Source organism: Saccoglossus kowalevskii, chromosome 3 (genome assembly GCF_978046115.1).
Source record: "Saccoglossus kowalevskii chromosome 3, keSacKowa6.1, whole genome shotgun sequence".
Classification (NCBI taxonomy): domain Eukaryota; kingdom Metazoa; phylum Hemichordata; class Enteropneusta; family Harrimaniidae; genus Saccoglossus; species Saccoglossus kowalevskii.
In genome coordinates this window covers 21605288-21628725 of record NC_140643.1, presented here as the reverse complement: position 1 = coordinate 21628725, position 23438 = coordinate 21605288, and the positions used below count along the sequence as shown (strand labels likewise).

General features: G+C 34.4%; 2 protein-coding genes across 4 annotated transcripts; one reads left to right on the top strand and one right to left on the bottom strand.

Moving 5' to 3' along the window:
- Nucleotides 1–229: 229 nt before the first annotated feature.
- LOC100376387 (U3 small nucleolar RNA-interacting protein 2-like) lies at nt 230–12579 on the bottom strand. Of its 2 annotated transcripts, none has more exons than XM_006823432.3 (12): nt 12408–12579; nt 12117–12214; nt 10078–10193; nt 9383–9450; nt 8753–8921; nt 8093–8217; nt 7818–7910; nt 7143–7243; nt 5988–6185; nt 5399–5544; nt 4798–4880; nt 230–593 (listed from the first exon to the last, which is right to left on the bottom strand). In XM_006823432.3, exons 1-12 carry the CDS (start codon nt 12477–12479, stop codon nt 438–440), a joined length of 1425 nt encoding a protein of 474 aa, XP_006823495.1. In that variant the 5' UTR covers nt 12480–12579; the 3' UTR covers nt 230–437. The 2 variants fall into 2 exon arrangements, with proteins under 2 accessions (XP_006823495.1, XP_085352997.1); XM_085496871.1 differs by having other exon boundaries at nt 4798–4877.
- Nucleotides 12580–12860: 281 nt separating this feature from the next.
- Nucleotides 12861–19538, top strand: LOC100376234 (protein lin-37 homolog). 2 transcript variants are annotated; one of them, XM_002740225.4, is made up of 7 exons: nt 12861–13173; nt 14549–14605; nt 15196–15323; nt 16005–16165; nt 16569–16691; nt 17939–18012; nt 19117–19538. In XM_002740225.4, the coding sequence occupies exons 1-7, from the start codon at nt 13040–13042 to the stop codon at nt 19196–19198; spliced, it is 759 nt and encodes a 252-aa protein (XP_002740271.1). In that variant the 5' UTR covers nt 12861–13039; the 3' UTR covers nt 19199–19538. The 2 variants fall into 2 exon arrangements, with proteins under 2 accessions (XP_002740271.1, XP_006823494.1); XM_006823431.3 differs by having other exon boundaries at nt 12923–13173; nt 16572–16691; nt 19117–19334.
- The last annotated feature ends 3900 nt before the right edge of the window (nt 19539–23438 follow it).

The window sequence follows — 23438 nt, the reverse complement described above, 5'->3', positions numbered from 1 at the left end:
CTTAAAGATGGATAGGATTCCAAAATTTGAAGATCAGATGAAAATTGTTACGGTAACCACAAGACGACAATTTTAAGTAAATCTATTGATTATCTTGAGTAGTTGTAGCAAGATACCTTGACCTTCATCTACAATGGTATGGATAAGGTAATAAAATGGTAAAGAAAATCGGTTCATAGATTTTTGCTTCAGTACTGAAATGAACAAATCTGATGACAAAACAAAAACATAACATAATACAACTTTATTTCACCAAAAGTCTGTAAAAATTTTGAAGGTGAATCTTGGTGACTTTCAACCGTGTGAATGTCCTTAAATTATAAAATCGTCAATGTCCAGCGATGATAATTTACTGCTTACAAAAGTCAGTATGGTTCACATGACTGTACCAAGATCATGGAACTCAAGACTCATTGACATGCCATTTGTAAATAAATTTACGTTTCCTGTTCTTTCTTTTTAAGTTTAATAATAACAATACTATTTTTAGCTTCTTTAATTCTCCACCATCTTCCCAGTTTATGTTCTTGTCCAACACCAGCCACTAGCATACTACCGTCATTAGAAAACTTCAGAGCATTCACAAATCCAATCTACAAGAGAAAAGAATAAATGCGTTGATTCACATTCTGGTTGTGTTTAATAGAACAGCGCCCTCAAACAGCAAGTCAAGTTGTTGGTTTTTCCTCATCACATCAGCAAAACTACTTTGTTATTTTTTGACAAATAAACTGAATAACATAATTACAAAATTATGATAAAAAAATCATACGTGTAAGTGAAAATGGAAAAGAAAAAAAACACATTGGAAGACACACACTTAATACTGCACATAATATCAAACAGGAATATTTGTGAAAGACAACAATTGACAATGGTGATGAAATTGTTGGGGTTGTTTTCTGATTATGTTATACTGATTATATCTAAAAAACTTGCATGTGTTATAAAATAAACACTGACATAAACAAAAGTTTGAAACATAAAACCCCTAGAGGGCGTTAGTTGTAAACTTTATATACTAGTACATTGTCATTGCACAATTGTTATACACAGTCCAGTAGCTACAAATTGTGTCTAACCTGTTACTAATTGCAACAAAAAATATTTTTATGGTAACAGGTTACGAATATCCTTCTAAAACACAACAAAAATCTAAGTAGGGGAAAGTCAATGATTGACAGGGTCATTAATATTCCACCAGTCAGAGTAAAGATCAAAATTAGAGTTAGATTCGTCTCGATCGATTATACATTTCACATTATTCTTTGATGTTGGCATTGCAAGAATACTAGGCTATACATCGCTTTGGGAATACCGAGAGGTCATTGATGCATACACTTCTAGTCGCAATGTTTGTGCGAGTGTTGCTCTATCAAATCACTGACTGGCAACTCTCGACAGGCAAGCGTCGTCTGGCCAGCTTTGAACAGTTTTCCACGGTTATCTGATTTTTCTATCTTTCACCCAACCTGCAATACAAATGCACTCCCGAGTTCTTGGTGACACAGTAGTGAAGCTTGTTTTTTGTCAACATGGCAGCGATTGCTTGCCCGCCATTTGGGGTTATCAAATTTGTAACATCTCATGCTCATTAATATTAATAGGAAGGAAACCCTTGCATAGGTCACAAATCTCTTGTTTATTTTGTGGTGACCCGGCTTTTATACACTCCCATATTTTATTTCATTGAAAAAACAAATCAAAGAAAGCTTAGAAAGAACTCCCATGTGCTGAGAGTATTGGAGACACATTAAATATAATTCGAAATTAATTAGCTGTAAACTAATTATGCAAATCAGAAAATTAATATGAACAGATTTGAGTGTAAAACTAATGAGGTCTGCGCAATGTAACAGAAAATCTATGTTTCCAAGTTTAATTGAAATGTGATTAGAACCAAAAGAATATGAATTATTATGCTTATTAGGGAATTAATATGAACAGATTTTTACCCCAAACTAATTAGGTTTGTACATTGTCCTAGAGCATCTTTGTACTAAGTTTCATTGAAATGGAATAATTAGTACTTTAGATATCAATGTGAAAGCTTAAAATTGGTTAATTAAGCAAATTAGGTAATTAATATGTACAGATTTTAACCCACAATTATCCAGGTCTGTCTATTGTCCTACAGCATCCATGTACAGTAAAACCTGTCAAAACCGACCATGACTGGGACTGGGATCTATGGTCGGTTTTCAGAGGGAGTCGGTTTATTCAGGGTGGGCGTGACTTTGATTGAAACAACAATTACATGTGCTGTAAACACGGGACAAATGAAAGACATCGGAGTTTGCCTCCGGCGATTCTACATGTATTTACAATGTGCATTTATTGTATTGTTTCAATAAAATAATTTACCAAACAAGACAAAAATATTATGGTATGTACATGACATCAATTAACATTAAAATAACTATTCGAACAGACCGGGTAAGTATTGCGTATCGTAACTGAAGGCGTCCATTTTGGATGACATCACTACGTAAGTTCACGTGAGCTACATGTAATTATCATAATTTATGCAGACAGTCGATTTTGCTGTTAAGTCAATCACAGTCCCTCAACTGTGAGTCAATGAATCAAATTATGATGTAAAAAATCATCAAGTTTTGACTACTTTAAAGAACATCTTTTTTTTCAACGATTTTGTTTTCCGTTCGAATTATGAAATTTTGGATATCTGTCAAGTAACTGGAGTCTTTGTTCTGTAATCTTGTCAACATGTCTAGCACATTGCCATGCGTCAAGTCACTGTCGTTGTGGGGGTCAATAATTTGACTGTCGTTGCAATTTATGTCATTGTTGTCTATAGATTCATGGTTTTCTTTGTCTGCAATAAAATTCTCAACAATCTGTTGCTCCCACTCGCCATCATACATTGCTTCAGTCAGTATACGTTCATCAAAGTGGAGGTATTCTACAACGCTACACTGTGTTTGCGGGTCTGCAACTTGCTAAATAAGGTTTCCGAATTCTTTGTTGTCGTCTGCTTCTTCGTCATCATAAATTTCAATCTTGAAGCCCCCTTTACGGAAACATTCAAAAGCACAAAATTGTCGATCAGAATCGATATGGAAAGAAGAAAACTCAATGTCTTTTGAGCGTTGAAAAAGTGATAATGCAGTGTGCTTCACCGCAATTGAAGGTGATGACCCCGATCATTTGTTTAATCCGGGGTCATTATACTGTCCAGACACCACGCGATGCGTGGGCGTGTGGTGTGAAAAATGTAATCAGTTGCCATTGTTTTACACGGGACGTTACTTGTAGTGTGAGATTTGGTATTGTTTCTGTGACGTTTGCGGAATTTGGACACAATGCACACTTTTTAGGTCGGGCAGACCGAATTACTAGACAGCGGATGTGGTGCAACTGGTCGGATGGTCGATGTATTCAGTGTGAATATTGGACTTGGGACCGATCAATGCGGTCGGTGTTCGGAGTAAACAGTGGTCGGATTTCACAGGTTGTTTTAACATAGGCGTCTATGGAGAAATTTCGGGGCTACATAAATCGGTCGGTTCTGACAGTAGGTCGGTTTATCCAGGGGTCGGTTTTGACAGGTTTTACTGTACATTCATTGATATGTGATATTTAGTACCTGAGATATCAGTGTGAAAGTTAGTTAATTATGCAAATTAGGTGATTAATATGCACACATATTTACCGGAAACTAATTGGGTCTGCATAATTCTAGATTCATTGAAATGTGATGATTAGTACTTTAGATATCAAAAGCTGAAAATTAATTAATTATGCAAATTAGGTAATTAATATGTACTGATATTACCACAAAAACTATCAGGTCTGTGCAGTGTCATATGACATCTATGTACCAAGTTTCATTGAAATGTGATGATTAGTACTTGAGATATCAGTGGAAAAACCGAAAATTGACTAATCATTATGCAAATTAGGTGATTAATATGCACAAATATTTATCGGAAACAATCTCTGCATAGTCCTCGAGTATGGAAGTACCAAGTTTCATTGAAATGTAATGCTCACTACTTATATCAAATGCTGAAAATTAATTAATTATGCAAATTAGGTAATTAATATGTACTGATATTACCATAAAAACTATCAGGTCTGTGTAGTGTCATATGACATCTATGTACCAAGTTTCATTGAAATGTGATGATTAGTACTTGAGATATCAGTGGAAAAACCGAAAATTGACTAATCATTATGCAAATTAGGTAATTAGTATCCATGGATTATTACCAAAAACTAATCAAAACCTAGCATTAGTTCAGAGCATGTATGTACAAAGTTTCATCAAAATCCAATGAGTGGTTGTTTAGATATCAGTGGAACAATCATGGAACAGCTAAAAATCAGCTAATTATCATGCAAATTAGGTAATTAATATGCACGGATTTTTACCAAAAACTAATCAAATTTGCGCATATGTTCAGAGCATCTATGTACCAAGTTTCATCAAAAGCCAATGAGTGGTTCTTGAGATAGCAGTGGAACAGTCGGACACACACACACATACAGACACACTAACTGCAAAGACTCCCATTATGTGCTTCGCACATGGGAGTCAAAAATAAACAAAAGACTGTATGCAAGTCTAATGAGGAGAAGATTTTTGACCTTTTACCATGGACTTTCTGTTGCAATTAGTGGCAGGTTTCAATGCATATTGCCTGGACTAATAGCACTGTGGTCGCCAATTAAAACTGAATTATTTTACTAAAGGGCATTACATCGTTCAGACTTGGTGTGAATAAGCAATCAGCATGCCACAGGGCATAGATAATCACTATAATTGTTACTTACGATTGGTATTTTGAATAGCGGTGTCAACGTTTTGAAGTCTTTACCGCACTGCCATAATCGAATGTTCCCATCTTTAGATCCTGCTGAAACAAACACAAACATGGAATTCACCATTTATGTTACACACTCTGTCACTGAAATTATTTCGTTTTACACCACACGATGTGTAAGTATCAAAGTACAAACAAATTCAAAGAGAGTCTGTTGGTTTCCAGGATAAACTAATACGACTACCCCTGAATTTTTGCGGTGAAGGAACAACCGCATACACCATCAGGCACATCGACTACACCCGATCATTATTCAGAAAATCAGGCTGATCTACCCCTAGCCGCAATGTACATTGATTTTTTTTTGGAGGTAATAAAGACATGCATTGCCATATTCAATATTATTATAGAAGACAAAATGTTTGTTATGTTTTATATTCAGAAAAGAAAGATATGTAATTTATGTGTTATATTGTATTATATTAGAAAAAAATAAAATAAATGAGTGACATTCACAATAATAAAAAATGTACATTGATTAGAGATTGTAGCACATGCTAAAACTGATTTGCACTCTCATCAGTGATGATGAATGCAACAGCTCTATTTACCTGATGCCACTAAGTCGGTACTTTGTAGAGCGCCGACAGACGTAATCCAGTTCTCATCAACTATTCTTTCATTAGTGCTATTACTATGGGCATTATGTAATATACAAGATGGCTTCTTCTTCATTACACTCCACAAGGCAATAGAACTAGGCAGATATAAATTATCAGTTAATTTCACAAATAATCAATTCACTACAGTCTGTAGATATTTATATTATGCATCTGTTCGGAAAGAGCATTCCTTACATCTGTTGAAAACCACATTCGAAATGTGTGATCTACTGGTCCCTTGGCTGCAGACATTTTTAACCCCTCAAGCACAAGAGTAAATTTGTGTCACCTTTTATCACGTTTTATAAAAGCAAAATACATAAAAAAAATGCTCAAAATGTGACAGCAAAATTTTGGCGGGAAAAATTACAGAATTAAGTGGATTTAACCGAACAGTCTAATTCTACAAAGGTCAACATGTCAAAATGTATGCAAAGTGCTTGCATCTAGCATCACTGCACATATTTTCAACAGTTTTCCTACTTTATAGTGTCACAATCGAAAGGTTTTCATGACGATTCAGTCTAATTTCACTCACCCATCATCAGCTCCCGATATGAAATGTCCCTCATTAACTAACTGCACACAGTCTATCGAACCCTGATGCCCATGAAACACTAGTTGCGACTCCTCTACGACTTTCCAGATTCTTATAGTACCATCTCGTCCTCCGCACGTTATTGCACGCTCTCTAGTTAAACTATCGATACCAGTAATGCTGTCTTGGTGGCCAAACCTGTTAATAGACATATACATAGTCTAATACAAAGACTATTAATGGCAGTCATACTGTGAAATGTTGTACCAAAAACACTGGCAATCAGAGATTTGCCATGATTTCTTGGAAAAAAGTTGACCTGCCATGGTTTCATTTTAATCTGATAAAATGTATTCACCAAATCAGAATACTGCGTGGTACCGCCTACAGATCCTGATATTTTCTGAATATTGGTGATAGCAAATAACGCATTGTGGAAGTGCATTTTATTATTATCAAAGTTGCATGGAGGAGAATTATATGTCTACAATGACGATTTTTATGAATGGTGATTTTTAAAATGTATTGAAATAATTTTAACAATTGAAATGCATTGTATCTACTATGGCAATAAACCATGTGTTTTCTACCGCACTAACTCAGTAGTAATTGTGTTTATATAGAAATGTTGATTTCTTAAAAAAAGGTACTGTAAAATCTGTATTAGAAGCCACATCCCTAATATAAGTCGCACCCATTCTTTTTGAACAATTGAGAACCAAAAATTCATCATTTCTCATATGTGTAGATGCTCTAATTGAACTCGCATCCTCTCTGTTACATTGTACCATTTTAATAGAAGCAGCGGTTTCTAATCAAGATTTTACAGTGCCAAAAAAACAATCTGGCAAGGTTTTAAAGCTAACACTCCCAGTGTGTGCATGTGTGTAATGTGAAATATTGTAAACTACTATTTTAGCTGGAATTAATTTTAGCTGAAAAGACTTTTTGGCCGTTTTGTATAAAATTTATTTTCACTGATTTTTGACAAGTTGAATGGAAAATATAGGAAAAAAGGTATACTAGCTGGATTTCATTCTCACTTAATCGCGAAAATAGCGAAAATTAATTCCAAGTGAAAATAAAGTATTTTACAGTAATGCCCAAATATGAACTGCAGTAACATGTATCCCAGAATACAACAGTGAAACTTACAACGTTTCTACATACGCCATCTCATCTAGATCCCATATCTTAACAGATCTGTCATGTGATGAACTGAACAGTTGATGAGAATTCCTACGAAATGATAAACCCTGAAAGATGGAAGGAAAGAAAAGAAAAATAATGATTATTCCACTAAATGCCAGCCAAGCTGCATAACAGATTGCGAGAAACAGAAAAGAGATTATTACTTAAATATTTTTGCAAAAATGTCTGATAAATATTAAGAAACAAGTCATTGAAAATGATAGTCCTTTTCAGCTTTTTAAAGTGATCTTTTATGAGCTAAACATCAGTTACCCCCTCCCCCTCTCGCAATGACATTTTTAACTGTATCAGTGATAATGTGGTTAGAATGATGGTAGATTACATCAGTAGAGTGGAATTACAGTTCTTAACTACCGGTATCTATTATGTAAGACACGGTGCTGTATACAAATTTCAGGTGTGTACATCAACAGAAAGTTGGAACAATATAGCACTTATGCATTCAATTAAAAAAGCAGAAAACACCATGTGACAAATCAAAGTTGAATATAAAATATAGGAAAAAAAGGTCTATTTTATTTTCACTGAATCATCTCTTCAGCGAAAATAAAGTATTTTACAAGTATTGAAAAAAGTATTGGAATAATAAAAGAAATTAATGATGTATATAGTACTCACGGATATGGCATCCCTGTGTCCTTTAAATGTGTGTAACAATTCACAAGTGGAAGGATCCCAGATATGGATAACTTTATTTCTACATCCAGATGCCTGTTTTGAAATATATAAATTTATACCAATCTTCATCATGGAAAAAAAAATTGCTCATCTCCCTGGTAGTTTCTCTAGAAAAAAAATGGCTGAGCAGCATTTTTGGACAACTGGCCATATAAACATTATAGGTTTTATATTTAGTAAGAATATAGCTGCAATTCAAAAACTTATAAACTTACTAGAAATTTTCCATCTGACGATATTGCTAAACATAAAACGTGAGCTGTGTGGCCTTTATGTTTGTTTTCAGTTCCTTTCCTTCCTCCTGGTATGACATGCTCCTTTTTTCTGCTGTCTATGTTCCCTATAAACAAGAAATGACAAATTAGACAGTTGTTGTAATTGTGGTTAAAAGTGACTGTTGCAAACACCAGCACACAATACCAATGATTACCCACAATCCCATGTGGTTTCACTAACATGTATTGGTTATATATTGATTGGGAAATATCACCAGTACACAGCCATCTTTGGATATGCTTCATGTAATCTGAAAAACACCTTTTTTTTTAATGTTTCTTTTCTTTTCCACAATTTGCTCAATAGTTTGATGTTTTGCTTTGCTAGTGGAGTTTTTTTTCCCCAATAGTAAACCAAATTTATATATAAATAATAAAGAAAATCCCCTAGCACCTTTTTTTGAAAAAACAAATGCAGCAGATAGCTTAGGAATTTAATAGGATTCAAAATGGTAAGCCAGTAAAACATTTTAGAGAAATCAATGTCCAATGGTACAAATCATAGAGAATTCTGGGTAATTTATAAAGCTGTGTTTTAGACAGGTATAAAATCAAACATGTCAGATAACATATTTTAATAAAACTTTTCAGTATCCTTACATTTTATAATCGAACAATCTTTTGAAGCAGAAAATACATGTTTATTGTCAGGTGAAATGACAAGACACGTTGTGGATAACTGGTGACCACGGAGTACATGCATGTCGTCAAGCGATGGTTCTTGATAGTCAGACGCTACCTGCTTTTGTAGTTTACCGGCTTGTTCCAACTGAAATGAGAAAAAAAGAAGTGAATGTTTGGTAAGCAAAACATGCTGGCAATGGCTGAATACTTGGTTCAAACCTTTGAAGAACACCATATTTTCTGCCAACAGTAAATTCAGGTAAATTTTTTTACATTTTCAGTAACTTTTACTGAATTCAATCTTAATTTTGGACCAAACAAATAAATGTGTCATAACTAATTGCTTTTAAACAAAAAATTGGAAATTGCTGCAACATTTCATGCGGAAAAGAAGCAGACTATAAATTGAACTTTTTGTGGATGGTTTCTGAAGTTGACTTTGGTGCTTATAAGGTCAAAATTTCTTCAAATAGATTGTGATAGGTGAGTGGACTAATCACTTTCCTTACAAAATTGGGTCAGGGGAAATTAATTCAGGTTTTGGAGGATGACACAAGTTGATATGGGTTGAAAGGTCAAAACATCAAACTCATTTGATTGACATACCACTTCTTCATGTAATCTATGCGAAATCGCATCATTCAGCAGCTCATCAGATTCTTTCTTCTCTCTTTCTGAAATAAAATGTAGATGTTGAGAATTTGAATCATTTTATGATTTTCTACTCAAAAGAACTATCACAAACAACACTGTAATATATATCTGAATCAACTTGTATATTACAGCAAATGTTCTCAGTACGTGATGATACAAATGCAAACATTTGGGTTGTAATATTTTATTTATCTCTAAAAAAAATTTACGTCTTGAACTGATCATATGAATAGACATCTTGATGTACAGGTTGACATTTTGGTTCAAAAATGAAGAATTTCAAGAAGAGCTTAAAGGCGTGCCTACAAGTCCCATTTTCCAGTTTGACCATAAAAAGACACAGGGATGCTCTGAAAAATCTAGGCAAGGTTGGGTTACCAGAAAGGCATTTTTTTTTGTATTTGGCCTCATCGCAAGGCAATGGTCGAAATAACAGGCAGCAGTCAATACATTAGTTACATTAGAACACAACATACCCTGGATATTTCTATACTATATACCAAATACCATGTACTGACTTTGCATCAAAGTCTAAACTACATTCAAATTTGAGGATATCCACAGACTTTACCAGTGAAATGAGTTGTCTTATGATTTTACATGTTCATTTAAATTGAGATATGAGCAGTATTCTAACACATGGTTACCTTGTGCTTCTAACTCTGCCAAATACTGTTTGGTTAATCTAAGTCGTTTTTCTTGTGGTGTTTCATCTTCGGTGTCAGACTCTGATCCCGATTCTGCCTTGGCTGTCTCTTTATCACTATTGATAGATATCAAAAATAAAATAGAATATAAAATGAATTCACCAATACTGATGCCAAACTGAATGACATTGTTAGCGAACAGGCTAAACCATAAACTCTAACCTAGGCCTTACGCACAGCACTGTGAATATTGATCAGGAATTTCCTTACACACTAGCATATATGATTACAGGGACCTGGCGCAATCAAAACGGATGATGTACTCAAAAAATGATTGACAAGTTTACACCTTATTAAACTCTGACCAATCGATATATGCATCATGTGCAGAGGGCAAACAACTCGCCTGACCAGATTACGTGCTGTTCTCTGATTGTAGTTATTTCTATCACTACAAGCTGCCATGTTGAATTATGCGTAATTTCCCAACATACATAGTGGTTATAGGCACAATCGTTATTGCAAAGTAAGGTCACTGCGTTCAAAGTGTCCCTATTGCTTTTCTGTCATTGAGTTTTTGTAAATAGGTTTCTTGTTGGATGGTATTTTTTAACAATTTAAAAGTCTTTAGTTTTGAATCAGTACTGTTCATGTTAGACATCCATGTATTTGTATAGTGTTCCTTACATGATTCTTGAAAGTGCTGTTTTGTTGTATGTTTTTTTTTTCAAATCATGTAGTTTTGATGAAAAACAGAACCAACTGTTTTTCAACACTGTATTCTCCATCTCTAAGTGCATAATATACTATGTTGGTACTATATGTAACTAACCAATATAAAGCATCAAAAAATCAAATGGTATGAAACTAAAGCTATAATACCTCTAACATCACTAGCTGTGGAATCATAGCCCTATGTTGCCAACCGCATTATTTACGTGACTGACTCTGGCCGGCCCATAGGGCTATGGGGCCTTGTGCGACTGAATACCGGTTAAAATCCACATGCCAAATTTGGTCGTCACGAAAATCACATTTTAAGACCTTCGAAAGTACTCACTATGTTTATTTACTTCCAAACAATGACCAGAACCTATTTGTGCTGTGAAATGATGACGGTGGTCATAAAAAATTGACTTTATTTACCGTACACAGAGTCGCAGAAAAATAACAAGACGAAAGACGCCATTTTGGACTACAGAGTTACGCGAGACCTATAGCAAATTACGCGAGACCTATAATTTTGTACCACGTGACCGAAATCAGTAGATAAATTGCGTTTATGCAACTAGTTTCTATTATTAAACAAAAATCATACAATTATAAATACTGTATGTGATTGCTTTGTTTGAACAATTAGAATAACGGGAAGATTGAGTTTTATTCTTCCACCACTGTATCACATGACCGCCAAACGAGATTACATTTATTCTGCGCTAGGGAGTGTGGGATGTCAATGGCTGTCGTTTTCTTGTAATTTGCTTGGTTTATGGGGTAATTGTAAAATATCACAAATTATTGCTTATTTATAAACACAAATTGCAAACAAAAGCTTGTATGTTATTCATCCAGCTATCAATTCACAATAAAGGTATGTCACACCATCGTAATCGAAAGCAAAAGCGATTTAATTTACGTATGCCAGATTTCTGTTTTTAAACGGTGATAGATCCCGTAGCTCTATGTTCGACGTACAACAACAAAATTAAAAAAAAGACGTCCAAATGAAATTGTTAGGGGGAAATTCGATTGTAGGTCGCACCAAAGAGCTACGGAACCGCAGCTATAACATCACATGCTTCATTATATATATATCATGTAAGCAGATATTCTAAATTTAATTGCATGAAAAAACTGTATTAAAGCCTTGAGTTCCTAACTGTTCATGGGTTTCCCTGTTATGTGGGTGTGATAACTGACAGGAAAGCCTCATAAACATTCCCATGAACTCGAGTGCATAACATTTTATGTAATGCTCAGTATAAACAAATTGGAATGGTATTTAAAATTACGAGCTCGAATCTATCAAATGTTGTTACCCTTCTGCTTCAGAATCGCTCTCTATTTCTTCATTTTTAAATTGTTTCCTTTTCCGTTTTAACGCCGGGACGTCTCCTGCTGCTCCTTTTACTGCTTTCTGCAATAAATTGTAAATGGTTACAAATAATGTAATGCTACAAAGTTGTACAACCTTCCGCTTGGTAATATTGTTGAACACGTGTTGCCCATTGCATGTTGTTATCACTTCCGCATTGACTTAATCAGTGATTCAATTCATTACTGCAAAAGAACGTGAAACATAAAATATAAAACACATCAGAAACACGTACCTTTTTCTTTATTCCGACTTGAGTCTTCGGTTTCCTTCCCAAGGACGGACTTTTGATGAAGAAACCCGACATTTTGGAAATTGTGTGCTGGGAATTAATGTTCCTGAGCTAAGGGACAAATCAGAACACGTGTTTTATAATGCTCCCGACTTCTAATGTCCACGACCAATCAGAACACACGTTTTGTAACCTGCGCCCACTATGCTGTCTAATGGCGTTTCTTTCGAAGTAAGGTTAGATCGCTGTTCACAGCAAGCAAGCGGAAAATCGTGTATTCTGTATCGTAAGTGGAAATATTTTGCACTTGCACGTAGCCTCCATTACGTGGTGTATATTCTACAAACTATTATTCGAATAATATAACGATTTGTTACGTAAATTTCGCCGCAAATTATTCTCCGTATAATTGAAAATAGAACACAACAAAGGCTTGGGCCGAGGTGACGTAAATTGACAGTGGTGCAATTCGCCAACTCCGTAATTGGGAGGATATTCATCATCAACAGCATCGCCATCGTTTGTACAATGACAGAATTGAATTTAAATGTTGCTGCATAACTTTAGCGTTCCGCGTATTTTTCGCTGATTACTTGAGAATATTATTACTTGACAACAATAAATCAAAGACCACAATGAGTTCTAGTAAAAGAGTGTCATCGCATGTACGAGTGAAACAAGAGAAAATAATTGATGGGTTTGAAGTGCAAGAAGCAAGAATAAAGCTTGGAGGCGTGCTGCAGACTTTAGTTGACAAGGCAGATGACGTGTATGTATCAATATGTATTTTTCAAATATTGAATGGATTTTAAATATTATTGTGTTACTTTGTCATCTGCTTTGTTGTTATCTGTACATCTGTCTCTGTATCTCCGCAAGTTTCACTTACCGGGTACATGTATTGGCCCAGAGTGTCTAAGAGAGGGCAACACATACATTTAGTCCTTTTTCGCCTTATTCTAACACTTAGCTGATGACTGAATGTAAATTTTGCACACTCTGATGCCCCTGGTCTTACACTACAGTATGTCATAATTATTGTCCTTGGACTGTCTTCCTCCTATTTTTTATTGTGAAATACAAATTTCCTGTATAGAATATAATATCACCAATGTGGCCGATGCATTGTGAATAAATCCCACTGTTTATTATTCATACTATATTCAACCTCTAGTCCTAGGCTTTGTTTATAGGAATAAAATGATCACGACGTTGATTGAGCAAATGGTCAATTCATGTGGCTTTGTATTTGTCAGTACTTGTCAGTCGTACTGCAATGATGCATACTTTATATGTACATCCTTGCACAATATTCGAAATATTAGATCGTTTTCTTTGTTAGTGGTGACCACATGTAAGTGGGAATTATATTCGTGAGGGTGGGGTGTACCTCTCCCATGGTTACATCAATCGTGTGACAACACCCTATACTGCATTTGCTCTATTAGAATTGCACATAAATTAAACATTGCATTCATTGTATATTGATTATTGGATTGTAATATGAGAGGTAATCATGAAAAATACCACAAAAAATGCATGTATGATATCGATTGATTAGTAGCAGAAGTTGCTATCCTGTACTGCCTAAGTGCATACTTAGTAGTACCGGTATTCTTGTGATAACCTTATTATTATACATCTTTTCTCAGTTTTTATTAATAATTTAAATGAGAGATAACATCCACAAATGTAAACGAAACGAAAAAAGCTGTTGAAACATTTGCCTTCAGTGACTGGACTCTATTTCTAACATACGCTATAGCTGTGTCCAAATTAACGAGGAAAGTGTATGAATGTAACATCAATAACCTGGAACATGCTGTGCTGGTGACGTAGTTCACCCCTATATAAGGCAAAATTTAAAAAAATGTTGCTGAATGATGATATAGCTTTGTATTGAGTGATAAATTCTATTGTTTTCAATGCTAGATATTTAATGATTTATTTTGACTACAGATACACCCTTTAAGTAAGAACATGTGCTGCTGATAAAGAAAATACTGGTACTGATTTATCTCAGGTAGAATAACATTTGGGCAATAAAAAATATGTCAGAACTGACCCCGACCCTCCCACCCCCCTATGTGCAGCTTGCCTATATATGGAGTTCTAATTGTTTTGTATTTCACTTTACATACAAGTGGTAATATATCTGAAGAGGAAGGTGCCAAAGGCTCCCCAGAGCAGTCTGGCAGCAAGTAAGTAACCATGACAACTGCATTATGAGATTTTGAGTTACAGAAAACTGAGCTTATTATACAACTGTACTCAGCTTTGTTTATTGTTGCATTCAATAATAATATTTTATTGTGCTTTTGTAATGGTGTCAACCACTACTAAAATAATATGCCACTCAGGGTAGCCAATTTGTCCAAGATAGCAACGAACAAGCGTGATCGGTAAACGAAAAATGCAAGAACATTGTGTGAAATATAAAATTACAACACCTCATACTGAGATTGCATAAACACACGAGTCAGTTAAAATAAAAATAATTTTACTTCACTGAGTCTTGTGTTCTTTAGAAAGACTTTCAAACGCAATACCGGGTACTAGTATTTAGTCGTGCAGAATCATTGCGCTTTATCGTACCCATACATCATGTATAAAAATCTAATGCGGTAATGACCTGTGACCTACGTCACAGTGAATGTAGCAGAGGGCAATCGATATACATTAAAATTGAAATAGTGTTCAGTTCAGCATTATGTTCCCCCACCTGGGAAGAAGTTTATTGTAACTACAAATCATTCTACTTTCTAAATCTGCTTATTCTTGATACATACAGGGATTTACCAGGATCTAATAGTGCTAGTCCGAGCAAAAAATCCGGCAAAAATCCACGAAAGAGAAAAAAGAAAGATGGTCTGGGAATGGACTATGACAAGTCCGCCGTTGAGACTACTCAATTACAGCGTAAGTTGCTTATGTGTCAGCACAGCACTTATACAAAAAAAAGTCAGGAGAGACAACGGTGACATTCAATGTCCAGAACTGTCGCCTGGCACAAAAATATTTAAAAAAAAAAAAAAAGTTGCTTTTCAGTTTGCGTTTTATTCTCAATAGTCAGTTGAGTGTCATACATTAGTGATTATCTTTGGTGTTCTCCCTGTTCTTTTGCATTTCAGGTGTTAATTTCTGAAAAATACATACATACATTTACGCTGGTGTTCAAAAATACATGTATGAGAATTAATCTCATAGTAACGCTAATTTCTCTAGACGTGTAACACATCAAACGTAGATTAGCCTTATCACATTTGATCTTGTGCAAGGCTATACATGGTAATGATGGCTTGTGTGTGACAGAGCTAAATGTCCAATCAGATTAATACTATAAGTTACCTATTGATTTTGTTGCAAAAGAAAAAAATGACAGTGTTCTCTTGACATGACAGTTCAAGCCTGCTATTTCACTGACGAAGCATGTATTAAAACTATCGGGTACCATGGTTAAAAGTCTTGGGGAGAACGCTGTTAGCATGCATTTCAGCTGTCATCCTCTCTACTTAGGTAATGAGTAATTTTTCTACATTGCTTAGTTTAGAACCTACTGGTAATAACACTTTTTATTTCCTGTACTTTTTTTATTCCTAGATACTTACATAATGAAATTATTTGACCGCAGTGTTGATTTAGCTCAGTTTGACAGCTCTACATCACTATACCCTATATGTCGAGAATGGATGCACAATCAGCCACAAACCAGACTACCTCACAAGGGGGAATCATCACCGGATAATTTACCAGCCGATGATGTAAGTAAAAATAAATGAATATTCATATTACATATTGTTTATGTTTAAACTTTTTTCTGTAAATGGACGCAATTTTACTGTAAAACAATGAACTCCAACTTAAATTACAAATATTTTGGTTGCAATTTTGTATGTCATTTAGATGATGGATTCAGTGTGGCCCATTGGTCTGGAGTAGTAATGTGGGTTATTTAAACAGTGTGTATTTATACAGTTGTTTTTGCTTAGTCTATTATATTATGATAGGTACCATATGAATTACTTCACTTTTGAATAGGGGTATTTCATATCATGGTCTCCCACTCTCCCACACCCCTTTGCAGTGCCCACCAGATTACTGGTGTATCGTGTGATAAAATAACTACCTGTTGAGCTTCATGAGGTGATAAATGTTTGATTTCAGCAGAGTGATGATGAAGCCAAATCGGTATACCATTTACCATCTCCACATAAATCAGTAGAAGATAAAGATATCCGTGTACCTTCACCAGTACCACAACCTGACGAAGAATTTAAAATGAATTCGGTAAGTATGAACCCTGGTGTTGGCCCTTATTCTGGAACAAAGGGACGAATTTAGAATTTCTTTTGGATTTTATTGCAAATCCCATCAATACTATACTGTACGTATGTTGATCAGATTTTTGTTGATTTTACTATTGAATTGCTTGAGTTATTAGTTAGACATTTGTTGTCGTGGTTAAAGTTTAAAGTTCCTATAAAATACTTTTCGCTTGGAATTAATTTTCGCTATTTTTGCTGAAGGTTCAGTAAAAATAAAATCCAGCGAATATACTTTTTTTTCCTATATTTTACATTCAACTTGTCAAAAATCGGTGAAAATAAATTCCATACAAAACACCTAAAAAGTCTTTTCAGCAAAAATTAATTTCAGCTAAAATAAAGTATTTTACCAGGGATCTGCCCACGCTGGTCGGCGCCGGTCTCTAGCGACCGGCACTCGGAATCTCCGACCAGGACAAAAAATTGGCGACCAGCACTATTCTATTCTATTCTATTCTATTGTTGTCGGCCACTGGACCATCAATCTATTGTCCTTGTTGTTTTTAACACACAACACAATGCAAAAAATTAACACACAACAAAACTTGAAAGAAGATACCGCTGTTCAAAATCAACGTACACGTGTGACATCAGCCTAATAATGTGTTTTTGTTTTAACCTCCGATTGACATTCTGTTAGTTTTAACAAACGAACCAGATCGGAATAAGTCGTACATCAAGATAAGGGGAGGGAGGACAATGATAAATAAACCGAAGGAAGGATTACCATTGCAAGTTTAATTGTTTGTAGGATTTGCCGAGTTGAACAATAACTTGCTCACTTCACCGGCAGCGATGTGTCAAGCTGTCGTTCGTTTAATCTGCACTTGCACTCGAGTGTAGTAACCGTGATTGATGTTTTTGGCTTCATGACTCGTTTATAAAAATAAATTCATAAGCTATATTCAGTCAGCGATACAAGGAATACTAATTTCTCACTATTAATGTGATTTACCAGCGTTCTATCGGAAAAGAAAACAATTAAATTCCGGCACTCAAATCAAGCTGGGCAGAACCCTGAATTCAACTTGTCAAAAATCGGTGAAAATAAATTCCATACAAAACACACAAAAAGTCTTTGCAGCGAAAATTAATTCCAGCTAAAATAAAGTATTTTACAGTAGTCAAAGTTTGTGTACCGTAGTTGTATGGGCTATGTTCATAAAACATCACATCAGTCAGTCAGAGTTTATTTTAACTATCTTCCAGGATGGAGTACAAGCACCTTCAGTAGAGACATTACTCAGCAATCACCTCGACAGATGGAAAACGATTCGTCACAAGTGAGTAACCTCCTCCCAAGTCTAATGTAGATGTAGAGGCTTTAGCTGCTTTAAAATCATGATCATCTGTTTAGAGTCACTGCTATATGCGCTTCAAAATATGTCTGACCAACTACTTTTTTTACAAATCGCTTTCAGGCTGCTCCTATCTGACTGGACTTGTCAATCAATTTGAATGTGGTTTTCTTGGGTGTTCTCCCTGTTACAGAATATTTTGCATAAATTTGAGGTGTTGAATTTCTGAAAAATCATACATAGTGGTCACTCAGCGTGAAATGCTTTGGGGAATTGATTACTGGTGTGTATTTCTAGAATCGGCCAGCTGATCCTGCATTTCAGAACCGATTTAGTTGGTCATGTGTAGTATGAAGCATGTTCACTGTAAATCAGTGACTGTAAAATCAACCAGACTATACCTACATCAGATCATAATAAGATGGCTTCCTTTTGCTTTCATGCCATCAAGTTTGCGTTTCATTATAACATTATTTTGCATGTTTCTTTTTTGAATGAACTTCTGTCTTTACATTACTCTGCTACAAAATGATTACCCATAATATTAGTAGTATATGATTTGTACTATTGTACTTGTATTTCACTTTTTATTGGCAGAATATCTTAGACCCGATTTGGAATAGTATTTTTTGTAATGTGATTAGAATTTGGACCAAATTTTGGAGAAAGCAAATATATAGATGTGCTAAAAATGCTATCACTCTTCACAAAATGCAATTACCAATACTAGTACCGGACTCACCATAATCAACTAGCAGACAACTAGCTGGTATGGATTGACTGTGGTTATCTGTAGTATGATTCACGGTTGTTAACTGAGTTTAACATATTCTTCACAAACAAAACGAAACATCAAATTATTTAGTAATTTACAGAAAAGAAGATAAGAAAAACATTGGGGAAAAAATATATTGTCAGAATGCATGAAACACATGTACAGATTGTATTATGTATTGGTGATGTTTATTGGAGTTTTACAAACCAATATGTTATTACTATTTTTGTGGAAGATCTCCTCTTACTGCCTTCCTGAGAAGTTTAAGATCCCAATTCACTCCACTGTAAATGTGTTTGTATTTGTTTCACCAGGTGGAAAGATGCGTCTCAAGCTAACCAAGCAAGATACTCTGAGAGTTACAGTGTCTTGAAGAATATGTATGATAGACAGTGAATTTTGTAGAGGTAGAATACTGTACTGGTAAATAATGCCATTGAAGTACATAATTATATTGAATATTATATTACTTTGTAAATGAGTAATACCAGTATATTAAAAATATCTGTTTCATTGCGGTATGTAGAAATCTAAAAATAATGATTTATTATTTGTCTGTCATGTGTATGTCTATTATTATCGATGTGCCCGTCTGGTGCTTTTGAAATACCAGTACTGTAACTTGGGTATGAATACTGCCCTCTAGTGTTCTTTTGTGTATATTAAAGCGACAATAGCTGTAACTATCAATCTTTTTCTCTGAATTTTTATTTTTAATAAAATATTTTTTGTGTCATTAGTGCCAATTTGTAACATGGGAAATGTGTACAGCGAATGCATAGCATATACACTATTTACCAATGTTGTATATTAAATCACTTGCAAGTGCAAAAAAGGTGGCCATGTGGTTGCTTCCACAGGGGGTCATCAATTGAAATCCAGTATTGTCAAGCAAACCTTGCAGTTTAAGATGAATTTACTGGGGGCACTGAGCAAAATACATCTCCATCTTGTCTTCTCACTGATGTGTCATTTCCTATAATGGTGCGAGTCTACATCATAATTTTCTACTACTCAACCCTTCGAAAATGTATGAAGTCTTTAATTATGAATAGTGCAGTCATTAGCTCACAATTATTTATTTTTTTAATTTTTATTATTTAGTATCCTTAAAATTACAGTTCTCTAAGAAAAATACAAAATATAAAAAAAGATAAATGAACAATAATTGTCATAATGACAGTCCCCTTGCATCTTTTTTATAGTCCCCCTTGGTGTCATGGATTGTCCATTCATTTGTCTGTATTTTCAGACCACCCTTGTACTTCTATAAAAACAATAGAATTAACAACTGCATAGAGCTGTTTCATAGTTAAAGCACTGTGGTGAATGAAAAAGCTGTCAGCAAACTTTTTGTACCAGAAAGCATCCTTGAAAAATGCATTTACCAGCGCAATAGTCTTGCATGAACAAAAAATCTGTTTCTAAATGTTGGCTTTTAAAAACTGTAGTCTGTCCCCTTGTCATTGTAGACTGAGAAGTTTTCTTGTTTATTATCTAAGTGAAGTGCATCGCTATGGAGATGCCATCAAGGCAATTTTTACGTGAAGATCCTTGTCATCCCTCTGTGTTGCAAATTGCCACGTGTTCAAAAATGTTCTTTTTTTGTATTTTTAGCTCCATGTACATTTAATATACTAAACCAATGTAGTACAATAATATAAATGCATTTGTATTTTGAATGGAAATTCTATTATAAAAAAATACCTGTGATGTTGCATCAAGAATTGTACCGGTATTTGTATAAGCGTGTGTAATTCACAACCTGTGGACTGATATTGATGCAAGACATTCTTTGAATTGATTTGACCGCAGCTGATGCACTTAATTACCGATATGTTCATTAAGGGTCTATGATTAATGAAATTCACAAAACTGTATAAGATATTCTAGATATCTGAAGCTTGCTAATAATAAATAAATCTATTATAAAATCTGTTACAGGTTAAATATACGAAGATTTCAGTAAAAGTTTAATATTGCAAAGATAAAAATTGTTTCACATGAACAAAAGAAATTCACATAAATCGTGCTCTCAGAATTAGAACCTATAGGCAAAAACCTTTCTCTACTAGGACGAACAACAAGTACGTGCTTGTCTTTAAAGGTATGCGGTAACAAGAAAAAACAACTGAGGCTGAATTTTTGTTATTCTTTATGGCTATTTGAAAAAAAAAATTGAGGTAACCTTGGTTACGTGTAGTTTCACCAATTTTTTCAATTCAAAATGGCCGACAGATCCGGGCTCAACACTATAGCAGCAAAACGTCAATTATCAAATATTTCCTTAGCTAGCTAGCCACATTAATCTTAAAATGAAATTTAACGTTCAGATATTGGTGTAGCAAAGAAGCGAGTGCATTAGTGTGAGTGGTGTGAGCAAGCTGCCATCATGGTTTATCTATTTCGTGCCACAAATTGAAAAGTTTGTGAACAATTATACACTGTTCATGACTAGACTTCTGTATGAAATTAGCACTGCTACTTCAGGAAGCTGCATTATGCACTTTGTTCTGTGACAAGAACTGCCTGGTAGAATCATGTTTTACAGCAATATACCATCAATAAATATTTGAGTTACTAATTGGAAATTTACTTGGCTGGAAGTTTATTGCGTCATAGTGGGATTAACCCTGTCCCACCGATGCTAGTGATAACCTAACCCTGTGGTAGTAGCAAAGTAAAATTAATCTGCCCGCCCACTGAAATGTGAACGCATTGATACTCTTGTCACATTTGCATGGTTGCTGCTCACCTCAGCAATGTTAAATTGCTATTATGTCATAGTAGGTGGTGACGAATCGCATTTCTAGAAATATTCAAATCTGCAAGTAAAATGGTTAGGGATCATCATGTTTACAGTCCTTAGGTATTCATGGATTGTAGACTGGATGTTCTAGCCATCTTGAATGTGGTGGCGCTTCTGATGTACCGGTAAATGATAATCGGTTCTCTTTCCTCAAATCATTTTTTTTATGTTTTGAGATGGTCATTCCTTATGGTCTGTGTATCCATCAGGCAGAATAAGTTCAATATAAATTTGAAAATACAAATTCTACACATTGAAAAGTATGCTAGTTTGCATTAAATAAGTTGTTCTTCACATCACATAAGTTGTTCTTCACATCACATCAGTTGTTCTTCACATCACATCAGTTGTTCTTCACATCACATAAGTTGTTCTTCGCACCATACATGGTTATGAAAATTGCATCATATTTTTGTTGATAAAAATCATAATTTGAACACAATACATGTTTTTAGCTTGATATTTCACATAATTACAAAGTGGAAATGCAATTTTAAGATACTTTTATCTCTCTATGACATGCATCCTTTGTCACACCTTAATAAGTACCCTAGGAATGAGCACCTCGCCCAACATCATGTACCGGTAACTAGAGAGCAGCGCTTGTACTAAAACAAGTTAAGACTTTAACAGAAATAACACCAAATTAAGTTGTTTTAGTTGACCTTTTCCAAATAACTATAAACCTCAGCATTTCTAAAGTAAAAAAAAAGTTAAATCATTTAAACTGAAGTGACAGTAAAATTGAGATTTTGTTTGAGACTATAAAATTGTAGTGATGCTTTTAAAACTCACAAAGCCATACATTGATTTAATACTTTTACATTGATAGGAGTATGTAACTTTTATATAAGTGTATAAAAAGTATAAAAATTTTATATTTCTTAAAATATATCACAGTTTGAAATTGTTGGATTAATTATTCATTCGAGCTTTTGTGTACCAATACAAATACCTTTGTCTGGATTTTTTTTCATATTAAATTTAAATTCTGTTCAAAATACATATTTTTATTGTATCAAAATATAACGCTAGTGGTTATTGCTTTGTGAAAGTCTTTTGATAAAGTGTTGATATTTGGAAAATGGCCCCAACCCCAGCCCGTTCCCTTATAGATCTGATTGTAGTACTGTTGATTTATTTTGTGGAAGATTTATTTGTTTTCAATTTTCTGAATACTGTGAGTTTATAAGAATTACTGCATAGTATATCTGTCAATTCCCATTCTCAAATTTTTTAAATGAGAAAAAATACACTGTATAATGCCATTAATAATGTTTTAGATGAAATTTTTAAAAAGCATCTTGTCAAACGGGTATAATATAAAATTTGTTGATATTTCAAAAAAACTATCTAATAATATTATTGCTGTAGTTGTGCACTGTTGAAAGGTTTAAAAACTTTAAAGTTAAATCAAAATTGAAAAGTTGAATACAAAACATTTTCACTTTATTACAGCGAGTCTCTGAAGTATTATTTAAACTTCAACTGTTCATAGTTTAACTTTTTGCCTCTACTGTCTTTATCCATGACCATTTCTTTCAACTCGACAGTCTGCATGTATTTTTGATACAGGGCACATCAATGTCTATACCCTCCGAGTGCCATTATTTTTTTAACCGCCAAAATTTAGCATATTTTTATGTAATTTTCTAGAATTTTTTTAATAATTTAGGAAAAAATAGACCTTATTTGCTACAGATCTTGATCCAAAAGTTTTTGGAGAAAATATGAAAAAAAAAAATATGTAGGTTTTATTTTATGAATGGTGACAAGAGTCTGGCTCTCAAAAGGTCATAGGTCAAGGAGGTAATTTCCTATAGGGAC